Below are 22296 nucleotides of genomic sequence, written 5' to 3' on the forward strand. Positions count from 1 at the left end.
GGATATATATATATATATATATGTATTTATTTATATCTTTTTTAATATTCTGCTAGGTTATTTAAAAATAAGTGTAAATTTGTTGCTGCCACTGACAAAAGTGCCTTTGTTAGCAGCATGTCACTGCATATACCTAAATGTAAGGCAGGACTAAAGGGAGAGGTGGAGGTTCTGCATGTAGAGGTAGTAGGTGGTAAGGAGATTCTGCAGGACATAGTGGTGGTGAGGCCACACAATATAGATTCAGGGCACGTCTGGTGGTGCTACCCTGTGTCTTGTACATTTCTGACAGTGCAGTCCCATTTGCCCTCTTCACCACTAAAAATTCCTGGCACATATCCTCAACCTGGTGGAGCAGCCATTCCTTGTTAGTTTCCCTGGCTTTCAGAAGGTCCACCTTCAGGCCAGAAGTGTTTGTGGCCACTTTAGGTGGTCATACCCAGCCAGTGTTTGCCTTGCAGCATTGAAGTGCCAACACAAGCTGCCTGCCAACCATCTTATCTGTGGCACCTTCACGTCCTGGAACTCAACAATAGCCATGCTGCAGAGGCTGCACCAGAAGCAGCATGCCATTAATGAGTACCTGTATGATAATGGTAAGAGAACAGCCCCCGTGGAGCTGAGGTTCTTTTCACTGCTTCAGTGTCTCATCATTCAGGATGTATTTTCAAGATAAAACCTACATCCTCTCTTCATTTTTTATTGCAGCCCAACCAAGCCACTCAGCTCAGTTATTGTCCAGTCATGGAACAATATTAGTGGTTATTGTCTCTCAGATAATACTATAATTTCTATTGCAAGATAAAACCTGCCTTGTCTCTTTCTATTTGCTGCCTTTTCAAATGCTGAATGGACCTGACTCTAGTTCTTCCAAAGACATGCCTGAGGTCTATATTTTGATTTTGGTCAATAATTTTAAATATGGGAAAATGGGAGGGGTTGAAGGGTTTTTGTACACTCTGTTGAAAAACTATACTATTGAACTGTTGTGCCACTGGCAAATTGTCCTATATTATTTAGATCTGTACTGGCTGCTGTTTAATGTCAAGCCTTTTACAATACTATTGGATGAAAAAATTGCAGCCAAAACTACTTTAAAATGCATTTTTTCCAAGTTAAAATGAATCAGATGCTGTTGCTTTATTTCGGCAAAGGTAAATGTAAAAGCTAAAAATCAACTAGACATCCAAAATATGTTGCACTGTTCCATAACACTACATACAATTTGAAGGGATTTCCCAAGCATGTCATTTAATGGTTTGGTGTTTTTCCAATGTAATCTTGAAGGTTTTTTACTGTACTTTTTTCTTGCTTTTTAAAATGTCTTCCATGGCAGTGCCCAACTCACTATGCACTTTTTTGACAAGACCTTGCCTATTAGTTTTGGAAATGTCCAGAATTTAACATCAATATTAGCTCCCCTTTAAATAGGGTTCACTGCTAGATTGGGGTTTACAAAATTTTTTATCAGAATTTGATATACCCTTTGCAAGTTGAACCCAGGAAGATTTGCTCATCCCTAATTAACAGTAGATAATATATGCATATGCCAATAGGGAAAGCTAAGGGAGGTGCTTACAGTCATCTCCAAGGTCAGTTTATCTTGGAACACAACTGTCACGATAGAACATTTTACAGCCTGTGAGATTGTTTTGTGCAAAGAAATGTCACTTGATGGAATTTGAAGATACCCACACATGAGATTTCTATGGCTTCATCTGAGGATTTTATAATGTTTATGGATATCTAAAGAGTTCAATAAAGTTCCTGCAAAATGTATGTTTTGTAACATCCTTGTGATTTCCAGTGTGGCATTCTCCAGGGTAGTAAACCAAAGGTTGTTGCAAATACTGGAATTGAGATAAAGAAGAAAATACACATTTCTCTCCATCGTTTAATGCATGATGTTGCAGTTGGCCTGCCAAAGCTATTACCCTTCAGCTAGTCTCGCTGCATTTTTTTTAACTGCAAAACATTGCAACTTGTGGAAAATATGTACACACAAGCATCGCCAGATTCCACAAAGCCACTCTGAATAGGTTTACCTAAAGCAAAGTGGCAGCATCCCTGCAGTGCACAGACCTCTTTAAAAGGAAGCTAATACTAGCCATCAACATTTTTCCTATCCTATGATGCTGGTGGGAACCAGGAGTCGTGCGGCCTTGATGGAGGATTGGTAATGTCAGATGTGGGCTGCGGTGTCCTGTCGACTGTGATTGGGATGCCGTTTGTGGAGAATGCAATCACCGCACAGCCACCTCCAGCGCTGACACCTAACGATTGCCGATCACAGTCCAGCTGTTTACTAACACATCAGGGCTGCTCACATCTGCCGACCTACATGCTTTTTTGCCTCCAACAGCCTCAAGGCAGCATAGTACTCTTGTCCACCACAATAAAGTGAGCCTTGCCTTTGCCATCCTCTGTGTACTTCACACCACACTTCGTGCTGTGTTTGCTTTCTCCACAAACGGTATCCCAATCACAGCCGATAGGACACAGCAGCCCACATCTGCATGGCTTCTGGTTCCCACCAGCATCATGTGAGTAGATTGATTCATTTATTAATTCTTTCACAGACATCCCTTTACCAATCAGAGTTCCACATCCAGCTGTTAGGTTGGGGCGCATTTTGTTGTTCTTCCTTGTCTTTTAGTCATTTCTCAGGAACCCTCCATCTGTGTCATCAGAGCTGCCCACCTACAATCTTATCACCATACCTGAGCCAGTCCTGAGAGCGCTGAACAATGTCAGTTGTTAATCTCTGCCCATCCCTATTGACCAACTGTGAGCTAGCCTAGGGAGCATTCACATCTTTGTTTGAAGGTGACTTAATCAAGAAATACAAATGTATTTGAACTGTTAAAATTCCATTGCAGATCTCAAAGAACAGTAGGGTTACATGACAGACAGTTATGTTTATAAACCTGATTGTGTTGCTTCATTCAACCAGATATATTAACCTAAGTTGTGGTTGGTAAAAGAAAGCATATTCTTAAACCTGAACATACAATAATGAAGAATTACTTTAACAAGCCGTTCTAAAAAAATATTACACCGATATTTTAAAATATCAAAACTATATGAGGCATTGCACAATCTATGTTTATAATGATTATACAACAATTAAAGTAGTATAGTTCACATTTATGAATTTGTAATGACATATAACTTACATAGTAAAGTTTTCATCTAGGAAACAACGGTTACGTAGAAGACCTGCCCAAAGTTGCACCCCAATGATTCCAAATATGAAGAAGACAAAAAAACACAGAAGAAGTACGTTTCCCAACATGGGCAGTGTGTCCAGGAGCAAATTCACCAAAATCCTCATACCTGTGAAGAAGAAGAGATAAAGGAAAAGAGCAGAGAGGAGGAAGAAAAGTAGGAATTTCAAGAAGGGAATTAAAAATAATATGAGAAAGATACACAAGAACAGCACAAATGAAAAGAGGGTTTTCACAAGGACAGAACAAACAGTCATGAAAAGGAACAATTTATAGGGTTTTCTTTTTGAAAAGTGGATCCTTGCGTCAAAACCCATTCCTAAATGTAAGGCTTCCCTTTTTCAACACTACCCGATACCAGGTTTCATCTCATATATTACTACAGGGGAATCCGATACTGCAATTGTAATCGGTACAAAGAAGGCCTGTATAGGGTAAAAGGTTGCGGTCTCAAGCAGGGATCCAATCTTCTGTTAAAGTGGAAAAAAACCCTATTGATTTTGGATATGAAAATTAAAGTAAACTATGAATTTAAAAAAAATCCTAGATGGTCAGTGGGGTAGTAAAAAATATATATATTGGCTTTCTTATCAGTAATGGGTTTGGTCTAAATACCCAGATGTCCAACCCACACATACAAGAAAATAACAATCCAGCACACGAAAAGCAATGGGTACACCACAATACATGGATGGCAAAACCTATCATTTCAACCCACATGCTATAGTATGACATAAATGTTAAATCCTGCTGTACATGCAAAATTTAGAATACTTGTTTGTGAAATGAATGTGACAGTTTAGAATCGTTTCATTTTGGCTCCTTTAAGAGCATTTATGCAACATTCTTGCATAAACTCTTCTCTGCAGAAGTTCTTTAAAACCCAACTCCAGCCAATCATGCGGCTTAGTGCCCCTGTCAGAGGATATTTTCACCTGTGTAACAACTCAAGAGATCTCATGCTAGTTCCTGTCCTGAAGACATCTGTCAGGAGGACAGGCATCTCATCAATGACACATTGAGGGGAATTTATCAAAACTGGAGTATACAAAATCTGGAGCAGATGTGCATGGCAACCAAAACCAAATGATTGGTTGCCATGCACATCTGCTCCAGATTTTGTATACTCCAGTTTTGATAAATCCCCTTAATTGTATGTGTATCAATTGAGCAGATCTAAAGAAAACCTGTAATAGAAAATATGTAAACTAGCATTGTGGATTTCCATTGCTGAAACCTTTAGTTACCTAGCTGTTATGCTGAGCCAAAAGTTGTAATACTTTTTGGGTTACTAACATGCCATCAGTGTGCAGATTCAGGATTTCTGCTTCCCTCTAGTTTCAATAGCTGCATACTTGTTCCAGGTACATAGCTCAGCAAGAATAGAAATAGGAAACTCACTATGACATCCAGGAAACTAGCATTTTCAGAAGGGAATGAGCAATGGAAGTCTACATATTTTTAAAAAGTTTGATTTAGTGAAGAACTCCAGGAAACATTTTTATTAACCCTTGCAGTGGGGCTACCCCCACACTGCAAGGGTTAACTGCTTATTTTTGTCTAGGTTAAAAAAAATTATACTCTCCCCAATGCTCTGAGCCCGCTTGTTCTTAGACTGGTCCTGAGAGCCTCTGTCCCTCTCCTCTGCAGCAGTCTAAGGTCCTGTAAATCATCACGTCTATACACAGTGTATAAACATGAAGATGCTGAGGAAGAGTCAAGTGCTGCAGTGGAGCAGGAGACAGGCTGGGATAGAGCTATGACAGCTGGCTGGTTTGGAGGTTCGGGTAAGTATAACTTTGTTTTTTGGCAACTAGACAAAAATGGCACTGAACCCCTTCAATGTGTGTGTGTGTGTTTGTGTGTCTTATGTTCAGTATCACTGCCAACATCTTAGCATTTGAGGCCAAAATTAGTTTAAATACAGAAATGTGAAGTTTAGGCTTTTAAGTTGTGTTTGCACCAGTTATAACCTAAATGGGAATAGGCAAGGTGTTAAGCCAGTGGTGTAACTATCACCATAGAGACCCACACGGGGCCTCAGGTGGGCTCTGTGGGGCCTCTGGTGGGCTGTGCAGGGTCTCTGATATGTACGGGGTCTCACATGGGCGCTGTGGGGTCTATGGTGGGCACTTCGGGGTCTCTGGTATGTGCACGGCCTCAGGTGGGCTCTGCAGGGTCACTCTCTGGTGGGCTGTGTGGGGTCTCAGGTGGGCTTTGCAGAGTCTCTGGTTGTGTGGGGTCTTAGGTGGACTCTGCAGGATCTCAAGTGGGTGCTGTGGGGTCTATGGTGGGCTGTGTGGGGTCTCAGGTGGGCTCTACAGGGTCTCAGGTTGGCTTTGCAGGGTCTCAGGTGGACTGTGCAGGGTCTCTAGTGGGCTCTGCAGTGTCACTCTCAGGGGGGCTGTGTGGGGTTTCAGGTGGGCTCTGCAGGGTCTCTGGTATGTTCTGGGTCTCAGGTAGGATGTGCAGGGTCTCGGGTGGGCTGTGCATCATCTCAGGTGGGCTCTGCAGGGTGTCAGTTGGGCTCTGCAGGATCTCTGGTGGGTTCTGCAGCAGAGGGGGGGGGGCGGGGGGTCTATACCAAACTTTACTACGGGGCACAGTGATTTCTAGTTACATCCCTGAATTAATCCAAAATAAAAGTCTAATAGAAAGTATTAAACCTAATAAACCATTTTATGCAACAGAAAGTTGTTTAGTTTAACATTTAACAAGGCTGCTAGTCTTTGTAAGTACATATGAAATATAATAGAGTATGATATGATTTATTAACATTTTCTTTCTGTGTCTCTTGCAGATCTAGACATATAACAGGCATGTGTTCCATTTATGTTTGGTTTTGTTGGCAAACAGATGGCTTAATTTCCTGCTGCCATTTATCTGGCAACTTCCTCCATACATAAATGGACTCCATACTTTAATATTCTGCTTTGAAGCTCTAAATCTGTTCTTCTCTTAGGATCCAACAGAAGGATAATGTTTAGTGTAACTATTGTATGAAAAGCCCTTGTCTGTTTAATGTCAGGCGCTTTTTATATTTGCTAATTAGTAATTTAGAAGCTGGCAATTAGCTTATATGGGAGAGGAGGTGGAACCAAAAGTTGATTAGGTTTCCAAGAGTCCCTTTGTGCCTTCGGATATTCTGCAGTCCAAATTTGATTGTTGTATTATTGACTAAATACTCTTATTCTCCACTTACATTTCTAACTCTGCTGCCAATAAAACTATGGATGAATGTGCCACTGCTGAAATTTTAGTAATTTCAAAATAAAATCACTATGACATTTAAATCTACTTTTATCAAGGTTGTAGCATATTAAGTAGCAGATAATAACAGGTCTGGGGAATGGTATTGTAGAAAATTCAGCTAATATATAACATCCTATTTAGCTCTTTTGAAAGGTAGTAAACCCAGCATTAAAGCCCAACTCCAGCCACAGTTTTTTTCTCGCTAGTGCCATGCTAATGGCAAAGCAGCTCTCAGTCCTATACGTCCTCTCCTCTCTGCAGTGCAGCATCTTCACTCCCACTCCATCTAATGCCCCCACCTCATTTCCAAGTTAACATGACACGCAGCATCATTTAACCACTTCATACCTGCACAGGGCACCAAGGTCCCCCCCTCTTGTAGTCCTCTGGACTGCACAACGAGCATCACCACACTTCTTTTTCTAAATGTGGTGTTAATGTTATAGCCACATTCAGGGCCGGATTTTCCACAAGGCCAACCAAGGCCCGGCCTCAAGGCAGCAGGGAGTAGAGGGGCAGCAGGGTTGGGGAATTCCTATCTCCCAATGCCCGGGACAGGCAGTTCCGGGCGGGTAGTTGTTTTCTACATTTAGTCCTGCTTTGGCATTGTATTTTCAGTGAAGAAATAAACATCACTAGTCATGTAATATTATGAAACTAGTTAAAAAAGTATTAATGTAATGTACTGTATAATTCATAAAAATGGGTGTGTGGGTAAGCTGGGCATGGAATGTGTATATATTAGGCAAATCATTTCCATTACCATTATGTAAATAATGGGCATTATGCAAATAATGTGTGTTATGCAAATTGTGTTCATTATACAAATTGTGCCTGTCACCAGAGCGGCACACACACACACACACACATCACTACTGTGTTAAGTAGAGGACAAAACATTTTTTTTTATTATAGAAAGGTGCATAGAGTAGGGAAGGTTTTTTTTTCTTTCCTAAGATTTTCCTTCACTTTCTATGTAGACACAACATAAGGTGAGGGTAAATCTCTCCAATGTAAGGGAATTCCTCCCTTATTACAATGACAATTGCCATTGTAATAATGACTTTCCCTCTATTCCTGTTGTAGTGACAGCTTAAAATGTTACATTTCCCATAATTTCTGTACAGAAGACGGTAGTCAACGAGACAAACAGAAAGGGTAAATGACAAACAGCAATTAAAACTTGAGAGGAGTTCCAGCCCTTCCCTAATCTGTCCAAACCAAAAAAAAAAATGGCTGTGTTTAGATGTACTTTAAATCAATTTTCTGAAAGACTTTATGGTCTATTTGTAAGCAATTTGCATTCGAATTTTTGAAAATTTTCATTTAATATGACATTATAGTATTATACTTGATGGAGTTAAAGGAACATAGGGAATACACATTTTTTATGCTCCTCAGTGCTATTTAGTTGCTATAATGCGGTATTACATGACAAAAAAAGCATTCTAAAATGTATCGCCTTGTAAAGAAACGACTGGAGAACATTCATTTTGGGAAATATCTGCACAGAATAGAAATTCCCTTATATTCGTAGGGACTTTTGTCCTTAGTTTAGAAATAGACCCTTATGTGTAATACTGCAACCCCATCTTCCTATTGCACATATCTTAGCCTGGGTACACAGAAGAATACTAATTGGCCGCTATTGCTAAAAATCATGAAGCACTGACTTTTTTCCCAAATCATCAGTATTACCTACTCTCTATGCCTATGACGTCTCAATCATTCAAAGCAACTAATTTAGCCATGGTTAATAATTTCAATTATAAGGACTATATAAGGAACTAAAATCTGCCTCATTAAGGTTAATATGTGTTGAAACAGTCACCTGTATTCTCCATTGGAAACCATGTGACAGGGAATGCAGAAGACAGAGACAAAACATTGTTGTCCTATAACAGGAAATATCTGTTTAAGGGCCTTTATGGCTGGATCTCCAGGCATTATTTTAATAAAAGCCGCCTATTTAAAAATTTTGAAAATGTTTGCAAGTAATAATGTAATAATACATGCATTAGGGGCCTTCTTATTGTAGGGGTCGGTAAAAGGCAAGCCACTGACCATAGTTAGAGGAACCCTGTAATAGAAGGTTTTATCAGCCTTTAGAAAAGGACTTAGAAGGGGTTCCCCTGTTGCACCTAATTGTTTCTGTTATAGTTCCATCCACCGTGGTTTAGTTTTATCCTCTCCTAAATCCTTCCATAAAACTAAAATCTATTATAGTGTTATAAACCTTGGATTTTATTAAAATGTTTAAACACATAAAAATACACCCTGCTTATGATAAGAAAATTCTTAAACCGGCTGGGTGACAGTTTTCACATTTTTTTAAACAGCCCCTAAGCCCCCACCTTTTTGGATAGAAACACAATATCCATACACAAGCTCCTATTATTAAACACATTTAAATGGAAGTAAAGTTGATGATTAAAAATGGGGACCCAAAAGCTATTAGCCATAATGTGCTTGTATGCACTGCATAACAGCACATTATTGCAGTCTTACTTGTCAAAGCGATCCCCTCCAGAGCTGTAATGTTCAGGCTCTCCTCCCCCTGCCAGCATTTCCATCATCACCCTTCTTCTTCTTCTTTGGCTGCTTGATTGACCAGCCCTCGATGACGTAATTCCCACACATGTGCACTTACTTAATCTCATCAAGAAACCTGCTGAGCTTGTGCACTAAGCTGCGCATGCACGGCTCAGTGTACATAAAAAATAATGCCTACAGGTGGGAAGAAGCTGTTATAAAAAGCCTGTGTGTCAGCAATTTATTTTAAAAAAAGCCTCCACTATTTTCACACACTTCACTAAAGAATTCAATATTTTGGCGTCAAGGCTCCATTTTCTATATCCGTTGGGTCTCATTTTTAAAAATGTCCCTTTTCATATTAGGTATTTTAAAATGTTTTGCTATTTTAATATTAATAGGTTTACTATTAATAGGTTTATCATGCATTCCTATGCATGGAAAACTAGGAATCCATATGTCAGGATTTCACTAGCCATTTCTATCTGGAGTGCTGGTGCCATGGTGTTTTGAAATATATATCTGTAACCGTAAGAGACATTATGTAACAGGATCGTCCCCAGCCTCCTAGGGAGTTGAAGGGGGCTCCGTTATAGGTCCCTGCCTAGACTTGGGGGAATTATGAGCCATGGGAGACTTGGGCTCGCTCCTTCACACTGTTTTCTATCTGGTTCCGTCTCATTTATGCTTATCACACGATGAGATGACTGTATACAAAGGTAGTTTGACCGCACACTTGAGCAGTTGTCACTTTGCAATGTCCCGATTCTGGCTCGGGTTGTTGTTTTTTCCCCCGCCATGATCTTAACATTGTTCTTTGGGTTTCACATCAGTTACCTAAAACACATTAGCTAATCGCCTCTCTATGCTAACAGTTAGAGGTTTTTGTCTGTTTAATTTCATTATTGCCCGGCACTTATAATTAATTGCCCGAAGTCATTCTCTTACTCTGGGAAATTCTTTCAGGACTCATCCCCCATTAGGCCCTGACTGCCTGGGAGCTTTTTGCTTTCATGATACTTTATTGAGAGGCTTTGCCTTAGTTGGATACGTTCTTTTTTTCCTCTTTTCTTCCCTTCCTCTTATCCTTCTTTACCCTAACCTTTTTTCTGTGTATTTTCCTTATCCTTCTAGTCCCTTGCTGTCCTCAGTTTCATTATACTGTTCTCTTGGCTCCGTCTGGGTGGGGGGACCTGTTTTGACACTGATATAGTTGGCCATGCCCTCGGTCCGCTTTACTTCGTGGAATGTTAAGGGACTCAATATCCTTGAAAAGAGAACATGCCTACTTTCCGATCACTGGCGATCTTGATCAGAGGTTGCAATTATAAAGGAAATGCATTTCTGTCAGAGATCAATGCCAAAGTTGTCAAATCATCAATATCTTTGGAGCTACCATAGCGACTTTGATGGCTCTAAATCCAGAGGGGCTAATATACTTATCTCTAGACAAGCTCCCTGAAGGTTGATCAACCTTGTCTCAGATACAGAGGGACAATTGATATTCCTGAAGGGGGAACTACATGGCCATTTAGTTACTCTAGTGAATGTGTATGCCCCCAATGTGGGTCAGATAGATTTCTTTGAGGACTGCCTTGCCAAGCTAGCAGAATTTGTGGAGGGGTTGCTTGTTTTGGGGGAGACTTTAATTTTGTCTTCGAACCCCAGTTGGACTCCTCTAAGGGCATCTCATTTTTGCCCCACGTTCAGCATAGACAGATTAAACTGGCTTTCCTTCCACTCCAACTCATAGACGTGTGGTGCTTACGGTTTCCCCAAGGAACAGATTACACCTACTACTCCTCAGTACATCAATCGTACTCCAGGCTTGATTACTTCTTACTCCCACAGGCGGTTCTCTGGAGGGTTGTGGACACTTCCATTGAAATTATATCCCTGAAGGACCATGCTCCCGTTACATCTGTCACTGGACCTAGGTGTCTCACTTTGAAAACTAAATGAATCCCTGCTGCAAGATAGTGTTGATTCCTCATATGCTTCCCGTGAACTGGGTCTTTTCTTGTCACTCAATGCAATTCCAGGACAAAATCCCCATACCCTATGGGAATATCACCCATTACATTACCCCGTTACATTAGGGGTCTTCTCATTAAACATGGAGCTTATCAGAAAAAATACTTGTTTATCTAGAGTTAGGAACCATACTGAAGACATTAAATTGCTTGAATTCTGCCATAAGGCCCATTTAGATGGTGATTCATGGGCAAAATTGACTAATCTCAGAATGGAACTGAACTCCCTTTTGATGGACAAAGTAAAAGCACAGTTGCCAAAATGCTGATGTTCTTTCTACGAATTTGGCAATAAGCCCAGGAAAATGCTTACTAATGCCTTAAGATAGGTTAGAACTATATAATTTATCTCACAAATTCTCTCATGGTCGGGTCTTCCACTCTCTGAACCTTTAGATATTGCCAACAATTCAGAGAATACTATACCTCCCTATATAACCTGCCTGGGTCTGGTGTGGAATCTAGCGTAGATACCCGAACTTCTGCAAACCGACAATACGCGGGGTCTTCCATTCCTAGAGAAGTACAAGAGGATCTGGAACTACCCATTTCAGGCGATGAATTTGCACATGTCATTAAATCTATGAAGCCTGGTAAGGCACCCAGTCCCGATGGATATACCATGGCTTACTACTCCAAATTTAAGGATCAATTAGCAGGTCATTTTGTTAGGGGCATTCAACTCTCTCTGGGAAGGCAATCAGTTACCCGTAGATTCCCACAGGCCATCAATCTCTGTAATTCCTAAGGAAGGTAAAGGTCCCCGAAGTTGAGTGTGTTATCAACCCATATCCCTATTAAACGTGGGCCTAAAGATTTTTGCCAACCTTCTGGCCAATAGGCTGCCAACAGTACTACCATATTTGGTGGGTCTTGAACAAGTGGGTTTTGTCCCCTCCAGGGAGGCAAAGGACAACACTGTCATAATTTTACAATGAATCCATTTTGTACGCTCACAGGGTATCCGTTGTATTCCTTTGTCGACAGACACTGAAAAAGCATTCAACATGGTTGACTGGATGTTCCTTCATGAGACTTTATGGCATGAAGGATTGTGGGACTTGATGCAAAGTTGGATTGGTGCTCTATACTCTACCCCGACAGCCCATGTCAGGTCAATGATGCTCTCTCTGATTCTTTTCCCATCAAAAATTGCACGTGCCAAAGATGTCCCTTATCACATCTTTTATTTATTCTAACCCTGGAACCTTTCATACATACAATCCAAAGCTCTCCTGTTTCTGAAGTGCAGACAGCTACTGGTTGTCACAAAATAGCTGCTTATGCCGATGATTTACTCTTTTATTTTACAAACTCAGAGGTGTCTTTCCCTAATTTATTTGCAGAGTTCTCACACTATGGCAGCCTTTCTAATCTCAAGATAAATTTTTCTAACTCAGCGGCTTTAAAGGAGAACTATGGGGTTGAGTCTTTTCCCCATAGTTCTCCTTAGGGTAACGGGAGGACACAAACTAGCGTCCTCCCGTCACCCTAGGCTCAGTATACCACAAGCTGTAGCTCACGGTATACTGAGACGCCGCAGTATACCGTGAGCAGCTGCTCGCGGTATACTGAGACGCCAGAGCTGAAGCGGATCCCGACAATTGTGCTGGGATCCACCCAGCTGCATGACTGACAGCTGGCTCTGCCTATCTAGAGGCAGAGCCAGCTGTACCCGCCCCCTCCCCCATCCGTTCCGCCAGTCAGCGCTGGTGGATCGGAGCGGGGAGGGGGGAATCCAGCCCCTCCCCTGTCACGGCTCACTGAGAGGTGAGCGAACGCCGGTATGTGTTCGCTCACCTCCTGATCTACTGAGCTGACCTGTGACAGTCTCATTGTCACAGGTCGGCTAGAACTATGAGGTAAGTGAAAAGCACTCACCTCATAGTTCTCCTTTAAACATATCTTTATGTGATCGTCATCTTCAGGCCCTTAAATCGCGATTCCTATTTCAATGGGCTGACTCCCACATCCGTTATCTGGGCACATTCACTCCCACTGACCTGGACAAGGTGTTTAGCCTTAATTTCCCACCCCTTTTGAAGTCCATCTCGGTTGACATAAAGGATTGAGACCGCTCTGGCTTTAGGTGGTTTGGCCGTAATAGCCTCTTAAAAATAAATATATTACCTAGACTATTATACCTAATACAAACCCTTCCAGTGGATATACCGACATTCTTTTTGAAATTAACCCGGTCCATCTTCAGCTCCTTTCTTTGGGCACACAGTAGAGCTTGGGTCAAATTGAGCTTTCTCCCTTGACCAAAAAACTCTACCACAATGCTGCACATCTTGCTCGAGTTTTAGACCTGACATGTCTCTTTTATTATCAATCATCATACATAGAGGGATGCATTGATGGAATATGATTTTTGAGTGTAACGGTCCACTTTAAAGTGGAAATACATGGCAAATGTGAAAGAAAGTAAAATCATATTTTTTGCACAATAGCGTTAAACTTATTTTTCTATTTTAACAATTTTATCTTGTTAAATGAACATTTACTTTCACTATTTTTCTACAGTGATTGAGAGTGATAGTAAAAGTATCCAAACCTCACTGGAGATAGAAAATATATTTTGTTTACCTATTTTTTTCAGAGTCTCTGCAATTTGAGTGGGAAATAATATAGCAAAAACAGAGTAGGCATTACAGTAGATGTGAATACAAGTGACACACCCCAAACATAGTACAAATCAAAGGTTAAAGTTTTCTTACTTCACCCAGGTGTACAAAAAAAGGGGAAGGGGGCTTTTAAAACACTTGATCTTCACTCCCAAATCATAAAAAGTTAAAACATATTTTCTATGTTTTACCGCTAAAAGTTAAGTTTAAAAGCATCATACAAAGAAAAGAAATTTTCAATATATACATAAATTGTAAGTCCACATTCCAAACTACACTGGTTGTCCACTGGGCTATAGATCAATGTTCACATATGCAAATCAACATCCATTAGTCTTTTCTAGGCTCCCTAACATGTTTCGCCATCTCTTGGCTTCCTCAGGAGGATTTCAACACCTAGAATACAGTACATAGATTGGGGACCAGAATACTGTGGATCAAACATCGGAGGTCAATATGAACACAAAGAGGGACAAAGAGGACTATTGAGTCTCCAGACGCCAGCCTCTTTGCTGTGGGGAGAACATCCCATCTTGTCAATAAACTCATTGGTTTCTTCTCCATCCACTTCTATGCTATAGATGTCAGATGTCTGCTCTAGAGATGTTCTCCTCCATTTTGACATCAAGATGGTGTCATAGTCACAGTGGATCCTAATTTATTATATATGTCTGATACAAACATTTTCTGCATTTTCCTGGCTTCAACTAATCAGATTCAAACTTAAACGAGAACTATGAGGTGAGTGATTTACACTCATCCTCATAGTTAGAGGCGACGTGTGACATTGGAACTATCACACATTGACTCTATAGATCAAGAAGTCAGCGAACACATACAGTCGCTCGCTCACTTCCCGATCATCTCTCTGCAGAGAGCGGTGACTATCAGTCCCAGCAGAGATTCCCCCTCTCCTCTCTCTGATCCTCGAGTGCTGACTGGAGGAATGGATGGGGAGGGGGCAGGCACAGCTGGCTCTGCCTCTAGATAGGCAGAGCACCCTGTCAGTCAGCCAGCATTGTCAGGATCCGTCCTGGCTGCGGTGCTCTCAGAATATAGTGGGCAATAGCCCCCTATATACCGAGCTTTGGGTCACTGGAGGAAGTTAGTATTTGTCCTTGCGTGGCCCTAAAGAGAACTATGGGATAGAAAGGTTACCCTATAGTTCTCTTTTTAATTTTGAAAGTTCACAGGTGACTCTGAATCTTGAATCTAAACATAGTGGTTACATAGTAACAAAGACAATACTTACAGTCCAGATAAATGAGTGTCTTAAAATCTTTGTCAAGATAGTGATAGTAAGATGGAAATTATCAAAGACCAGGTAAAAACTTACTTGGACACTTCACTGAGAAAAACAAACATCTTAATCTATAGCAGCATTTTTCCATTTTTTTCAGTAACGGCAAAATTTTGAAAAATCTCGAGACACCTCAGTCTAAAATGTAATGGACCCCACCAAAAACACAAAAAAAAGTGGGGTTCCCCCCTTCACATCAGAGTCCGTAGTCCTCTCTTAATATCTGAGTCATACGATCACAAGGTTTTGAGGCACCCATGAGGAAGCCAGAAGGCACCCAGGGTGCCATGGCACATTGGTTGAGAAAGGTTGATCAACAGTATTAAAGTTAACCTGTGCTTTGCCCATGCCGATTGACTTGTGGCAGGTTATATTCACCTTCTCTTTGCTCCTCTGCTGTTCTGTTGACTGCCATTTGCATGCAGATCACCCTGGGTAATTCCCACGTGATGATGAGCTTCCAGGATTAACCCTTTCATTGCCAAGCCCTCCAGAATACTTTACACCTCAGCTGGCCACACCATTTTTGCAATTTTTCCAATTGATTTGATTTTCAACTGCTGCGTTGCTGGCATTTGTAAAAGACCCCCCATATATTTTCTGAAAGCACAGGCCTGTGATAATAAAAAAGATGGTGCTAATAAATTTGTAGGCCCTGCGATAATTGCACAAATGTTTATCAAATCAATATTAAACCAATAAAAATACACAATTCAATTGATAAAGCATACTAAAATCAGAATCAGTACACAAAAAAAATATTTTCTGACTAAATCTAAAAGATAAAACTGTATTGAGTTAATAGATAACAAATATTTGTAAATTCCAAATTGTGCCTTTTTGCGAAACGGTAAAAAAATGAAGGAACACAAAACTGCAAATAAGCGACTTATGTTAAAAATAGTTTTTGTGCTATGTTGGTGTTTGTGTTGTGATAAAATAATACAATCATACACTTAATTGCAACACAGGATATCACAACGCACAGCAATGCGTCACAAAGCTTTGCCATGCACTGCCACAGTTAAATTAATGTTATTTTCAAAAGAAAAAAAAATCAAGCACTGCGATGCGTTCTAACAACGCACTGCAGCACATGTGCATGGCGTACACCATGGTGTACATGTATGTTATGTGTGTGTAGGGGGAGGGTTTTTTTTGGGGGGGGGGATTAATTAGTTTATTTATTTTTTTACACATTATTTATTTATTATTTTATTGTACTAATTGTTTACAATTTGTTTTTGTTGTTGCTTTTTTTTTTACTGTTGGAGGAGCTATGGTGAAATATCGGGGGTCTAAACAGACCCCTGACATTTCCCTTGTGAACTAGAAAAAGAAATTGAGGACACAGAGTCCCCAATTTCATGTCTGCAGCCTCTGTTCTAAATAAATGGAAAGCACTCCCATTCATTCAGAAACTGTTGATAGTAAATTATTTACTATCAACAGTTTCTGAACAGGGAGAAGCCTCTGTAGTGAGTGCTTCTCCCCATTGATAAAGTCATGAATGAACAGGAAGTGATGTAAAGCACGTCCTGTTCATTCATAACTGGGGACACATAGTACTATGTTGCAGAAATGTCACCAGCACACCAAATCCTTATAGTATCAAAATTCGTAGATTTATTGCAAACTCATGTCAGTTACACAAGCTCTTTCGGGGCCACACAGGGTCCCTTCATCAGGCATAGCAATGACACAATTATAAGAACAGAGAGAGTTTAAATAGACATAAAGCAGTGCAGGAACACCCTTAGACACACCCCCTGATGTCACATGACGTCAAAAAACCAAACGGCTGTGAACAATGGAATTATTTGAAAGGCAAGCTTCTAGTCACTATTTTCAAGTGAAGTGATATTGGCTGTGCCATCCGCAGTTATTCCAAGCACCCCTCCTCGATCACGGGGTCATAGCGGTAAAGAGTGCAACTAGCCTTTTCTTTTTACATAGTACTATGTGTCCCCAGATGATCACTCCAGTGTTTGCTCTGCACAGAGGATCAGTAAATATCACTGATATTTACTGATTCTCTGCTCGGCCACGCACACAGTTGCTGTCATCCTGAAACTTCCAGATTGACAGTGGCTCCTCTCTCCTTCTCGCCCGCCACTCTCTCATGCCGTTCAATTATCGTGATTCAGCTGCGAGCTCCTCTGCCCCCCCCGGTGGCCATTTCTATTTTTGTTAATAGCTCTCATCCTCTAATTACACCTATTAATTTAAAGAAGACCGTCCGAACATGAGCTTATAGCAGAACAGTAAATGCCACCGACCTATGGCAGACTGATCTGTCAGTCTGCCATAGGTCGGTGGCAGGGAAAGGGTTAAAGGAACTGAAATTTAATGAGTTCAAGGTGTAGGCCAGGGACAGTCAGGCTGGGGATGAAAGGGCAAGATGAGTCTCCTTAAGTCATGAAATGGGGTGGTCTCTTTTTGACTTGTTGCAGCTTATAATGTACACTGTTAGAAGCTCACAATGTGCAGTAAAATCAGACTAAGCAATTTCAGTACAGGAGAGTAGTGATGAGCCGAACACCCCCGTGTTCGGTTCTAACTCGAACTTTCGAACATGGAAAAAGTTCTAACTCGAACTTAGAACTCAATGCAAGTCTATGGGGGTAGAACTCAGAAAATTAAAGGTCCCCATTTTGAAAGGAGAGGAGCTGGTTCAACTCTGCAAGACTGAAGGTAAGAATGTAGCTCAGCTTTAACTCATAATAAATTATGTTACATTATCTTACCTGTATAGCTCTTTAAAACCAACCACTATTCCCCCAGTAAAGCCAGCATATGTCCAAAAAGAACAGATAAGGTGCTTCATAATCCTGCTCTAAAGCTTCTTAGAACTGTACTCTAGCAGTATAGCTGCTTTAGTGGCAAAAGCCAAAATCATAGCAGCAGTAGCGCAATTTTATTTATTCAGTATAAATTGTGATTGGATTTCTTGAAGTGGAACATAATGCAGGATGTCAATGGAAAAAATAAATCACAGAATCACATACCATAGGTAACAAGTCTTTTCACATGCCTTGAAACCATTCTTTCACTTAGAGTACAGCAATAAACCACAGGAACATGGAATAATGCATTTCTCTGCCTTTCTATAAGTCTGTTGTCTTTTATCTTCTTGTCCATTCGGGCATTTATCCACGTATCACATCGGCAATGTACATATAAACACCGGAACATTAACACTCACTGTTCAATGCATCATACACAAGCTGTCTATATTTTCACAGTAATTGTCACATTTGTGTGTGCATATCTACTTGGAGAGCTGCAAACAAGGAACATTTGACAGATACTTTCTATCATTTTTATTCATACTGTGCCATCCAGACTGCAATAATGCATGTTACCATGCTGACTCTGTCTTACAGTATATACATGGTATATCTGTAAAAGAAAAGTCAAGGCAACTGGACTTGCTGTATTTTTCTTGAATATGTTTCACTGGTCACCCAACCAACTTTCTCAATTCAGAATGACTTGTACAAAAATTCTCTGCGAATAAATATGGTGAATGTTGTTACAATCCACATAATCTGTTAGTCACAACCAGGTGTTGATTGCAATTGCATTATTGCAGCTATAAATTACCTCTTTCACACCTCTTTTGGACAAGTCCTCCCTCTGTCTAGGATACATACTTGACTGTCTTTAAAGGAGTGACCTTTTTCCTTTAGATGTAGGTATACTGCTGAATCCTGACCAGTGGGTTTGGCTATTCTATGCTGTGCCATACGCTGGTGTAGCTGCTGTTTTTTTTCACCGACATACATTGTCTATGGCAGACATCTATTGTCTGCCACATACAAAGCTATTTTAACACCTCTCTGGGCAGGTTATTAACACCTAACTGCAATTATGAAAATGCAATCAACACCTGGGTTTGACTAACAGATTATGTGGATTGGAACAACATTCACCATATTTATTCCCAGATAATTTTTGTACAAGTCATTCTGTATTGAGAAAGCTGGTTAGATGACCAGTGAGACGTCTCCAAGAAAAATACAGCAAGTCCAGTTGCCTTGACTTATCTTTTACAGATATATCATGACCTGGATGAATGAGAACCTTCACGGACAGTATATACATGGGTTCATACATATCAATGCAAAATTTGCAGTGGTCTCTGAATAGTCTAATTTTTTATTTTTTTTGCAAAATATTTTATTATTTTTCACAGTTTTTAAACATAACAATGCATGCCACTCGTTCCCAACAACGGGAACCAGACGTAGCTATGCACCCAATAACAATACACCCACACTTAGTCTTCAACTGTGCTTGACACCATATAGGTATAACATTTCAGGATTATAAATCCGTCGGGTCTCTAGGTGGCTTATGAATCAGGATAATATGGGCTCCAGTCATCGAGGGCGGCAGGTGGTTGGTCTCCAAGCTAGTATTGTACATCACGCACAAACGTGGAACCAGTAAGTCCGCGTGCGTCTTGTAGAATTCCAGAGGGATCCCATCTGGCCCAGGTGATTTCCCGTTTGGGAAAGAACACTAGGGGTCACACTACCCCCCTCCCCAGCTCAGACATCTGAGTCCACCGCTGAGTCACTGCATTCTAACCAGCGATCCCAGACTTTGTAGAACTTGGCAGGGCATCCTCTATGAGCATACGTATCCTGATACAGAGGTAGGTTGTCATTGACCAACTTCTTCCAGAAAGCTAGCGCTGGGGGCTCGGGTTTCTTCCAACACATGGCAATTGCTTTACTGGCGTAGAATAACATGAGGCCCACCATCGTGCGTTCAGACCTGGTCGGAGCTATATCCTCCACCAGGCCCAGAAGGCACATTCGCGGTGACGGGGTGAGATGTAGAGATGTGACTTTACCCATATACTCGACCACTAAGTGCCAGTAGGAAGTGATGAGGGAGCACCCCCAGAAGACATGAAAGAAATTACCCTCGGGGCACGTGCATCTCCAACAACCTGGCGAAATAGAGGCATTCATCTTATGCAGGCGGTGAGGTGTGAAATATGCTCTATGGAGTATCTTAAACTGAACCATTTTATCCCGTATCGCAACCAATTGTTTAAAGGGAGCATCCCAAATGTCCTCCCAATCCTCCTCATCCAGGTCTGGGATGTCCGCTCTCCATCTAGATTGCAGGGTTAGTAGGGTGGGGGAGGTCAGGATCCGCAGGGTACCATAGAAGCACGAGGCAGGCTTTAGCAGTCCGTCCGTCCTCGCTAGAGACTCCAGCCTCGTCATGCCCAGTTGGATGCTATCCCCGGGGAACTGAGCTCTGAAGGCATGGGCAAGCTGCATGTAACGGAAGAAGCATTTCCCATGAGTGGGGTGTCTGGCTGCAAGGTCATTAAATGGCAGTAGTGAGTTAGAATCTACTATATCCGCAATTATTTTGATTTTACGTTTGGCCCAGAAGCAGGGATCAGGGATCGAATAGAAGTGAGGGAGTTGAGGATTGTTCCATAATGGGGTTTTTGGGGATATCTCCAAGGTGTCTTTTTCACACCTGGATATCCCCATACGCCAGACTTTAATAGTGGTGTGCATAGAGGGTGTGAGGGGGTATGGGGCTCGTGGTCCTCTACCAAGCAAATTGGTCAGGGCCTCTACCGAGTTCAGGATCGCAGCCTCCAGCATGACGGAGGAGTTGTTCACATCCGCCGAGAGCCACCAGTTGGCTGTAACCAGTTGCGTGGCCAGGAAATATTGATAGAAATCCGGGAGGGCCAGCCCTCCTTGGGCAGTAGGGCGCATTAAGGTCGTAAGTTTGTATCGTGGGGGCTTGGATCCCCATAGGAAGGAGGAAACTAGTTGGTTAAGTTGACAAAAATAAGATCGGGCAATCCAGACTGGGGAGTTCCTAAAGACATAAGTTAGTTTAGGTAACAGCTTCATCTTTACTAGGTTGATTTTCCCCAGCAGGGATAAAGGTAAGTTTGCCCACGCCTTCAGTCGCTGCCTCATGTCCCCGAGGACCGGAAGTAGATTCAGTGCTAAGTACTCTTGCGGCAGCCTGGAAACCACCACCCCAAGATATTTGAAGGAGTCCACCCAGGACAGTTGGGTAACCGACCTGGGTACAGACCTAGCCCCTGCATCTATGGGGAACAGTACCGATTTATGCCAATTGACCCTGAGACCCGACACGGCAGAAAATGCATCCAATACCTCTAGGGCACCCTGCAAGGAGGCTCCAGGATCATTAAGGAATAAGAGCAGGTCGTCCGCATATAGCGCCACCCTCTCCTCCAACCAGCCAATGCGAAGCCCCTTAATGAATGGTGATTTGCGCAATGCCTCAGCTATGGGCTCCATGGCCAGGGCGAAGAGAGTGGGCGACAGCGGACAGCCCTGCCGAGTACCCCTGCAGATAGAAAAAGGCCTAGACAGGTTATTACCTAACTTCAGAGAGGCAAGAGGGTCTTTGTATAACAGTCTGATCCAGCGAGTGAAGTCCAAGGGGAACCCCATCTTGTCTAGGACAGCCCACAGATAGGACCATTCCACTGTGTCAAAGGCTTTCTCTATGTCAAGAGACGCCACCACTCGAGTCCCGGTGTTGACATGAGATGCATGTATGTTGGTGAATAATCTGCGTAAATTAATATCGGTGGATCTGCGGGGCATGAAGCCAGTTTGGTCCGAGTCTATCAGACTGTCTGTCAGTTTGTTAAGTCGTACACTAAGAATCTTAGTCAATATCTTAAGGTCACAGTTAAGTAACGCAATTGGGCGATAGGAGGCACAATCCGTCGGGTCTCTAGGTGGCTTATGAATCAGGATGACATGGGCTCCAGTCATCGAGGGCGGCAGGTGGTTGGTCTCTAAGCTAGTATTGTACATCACGCACAAACGTGGAACCAGTAAGTCCGCGTGCGTCTTGTAGAATTCCAGAGGGATCCCATCTGGCCCAGGTGATTTCCCGTTTGGGAAAGAACGAATGGCATTCGATACCTCTAGTTCTGTTATTGGCTGTACCAACGATCCACGTTGACCATCCGACAACCATCCCAGGGCTATACCGTCTAGCAAGGGTCGCAAGTCCGGGGACTGGGTATCTGTCGGCAGGGAAGACGTATACAGGGTCGTATAGTATTTGCGAAACACCTCCAGCACCTCCTCAGGGGATGCCACAAGGGTGCCAGGTTCCGAACGTATCTCAGCAACTACAGTTTGGGGTCGAGCCGCCTGGGACAGCATAGCCAACAGACGCCCATTTTTATCCCCATACTCAAAGAATTCTTGTTTACGTTTATATAGGTCGGTTTTCGTGAGATCCGCGAGATGCAACTTAAGTGCGCGTCTGGCTGCCATGAGAGC

General features: G+C 41.9%; 1 protein-coding gene across 1 annotated transcript in view; it reads right to left on the bottom strand.

Moving 5' to 3' along the window:
- The window catches only part of LOC108783671 (voltage-dependent T-type calcium channel subunit alpha-1I-like), a 194801-nt gene that overhangs the window by 21521 nt on the left and 150984 nt on the right, over nt 1–22296 (bottom strand). Inside the window, exon 4 of the mRNA XM_018552287.1 lies at nt 3177–3336. Coding sequence (XP_018407789.1) covers nt 3177–3336 — 160 coding nt within the window. The remainder of the gene's footprint in view (nt 1–3176; nt 3337–22296) is intronic.

The sequence above is a fragment of the Nanorana parkeri genome, unplaced genomic scaffold, assembly GCF_000935625.1.
Source record: "Nanorana parkeri isolate BGI_ZX_2015 unplaced genomic scaffold, ASM93562v1 scaffold83, whole genome shotgun sequence".
In the NCBI taxonomy this organism is placed as follows: domain Eukaryota; kingdom Metazoa; phylum Chordata; class Amphibia; order Anura; family Dicroglossidae; genus Nanorana; species Nanorana parkeri.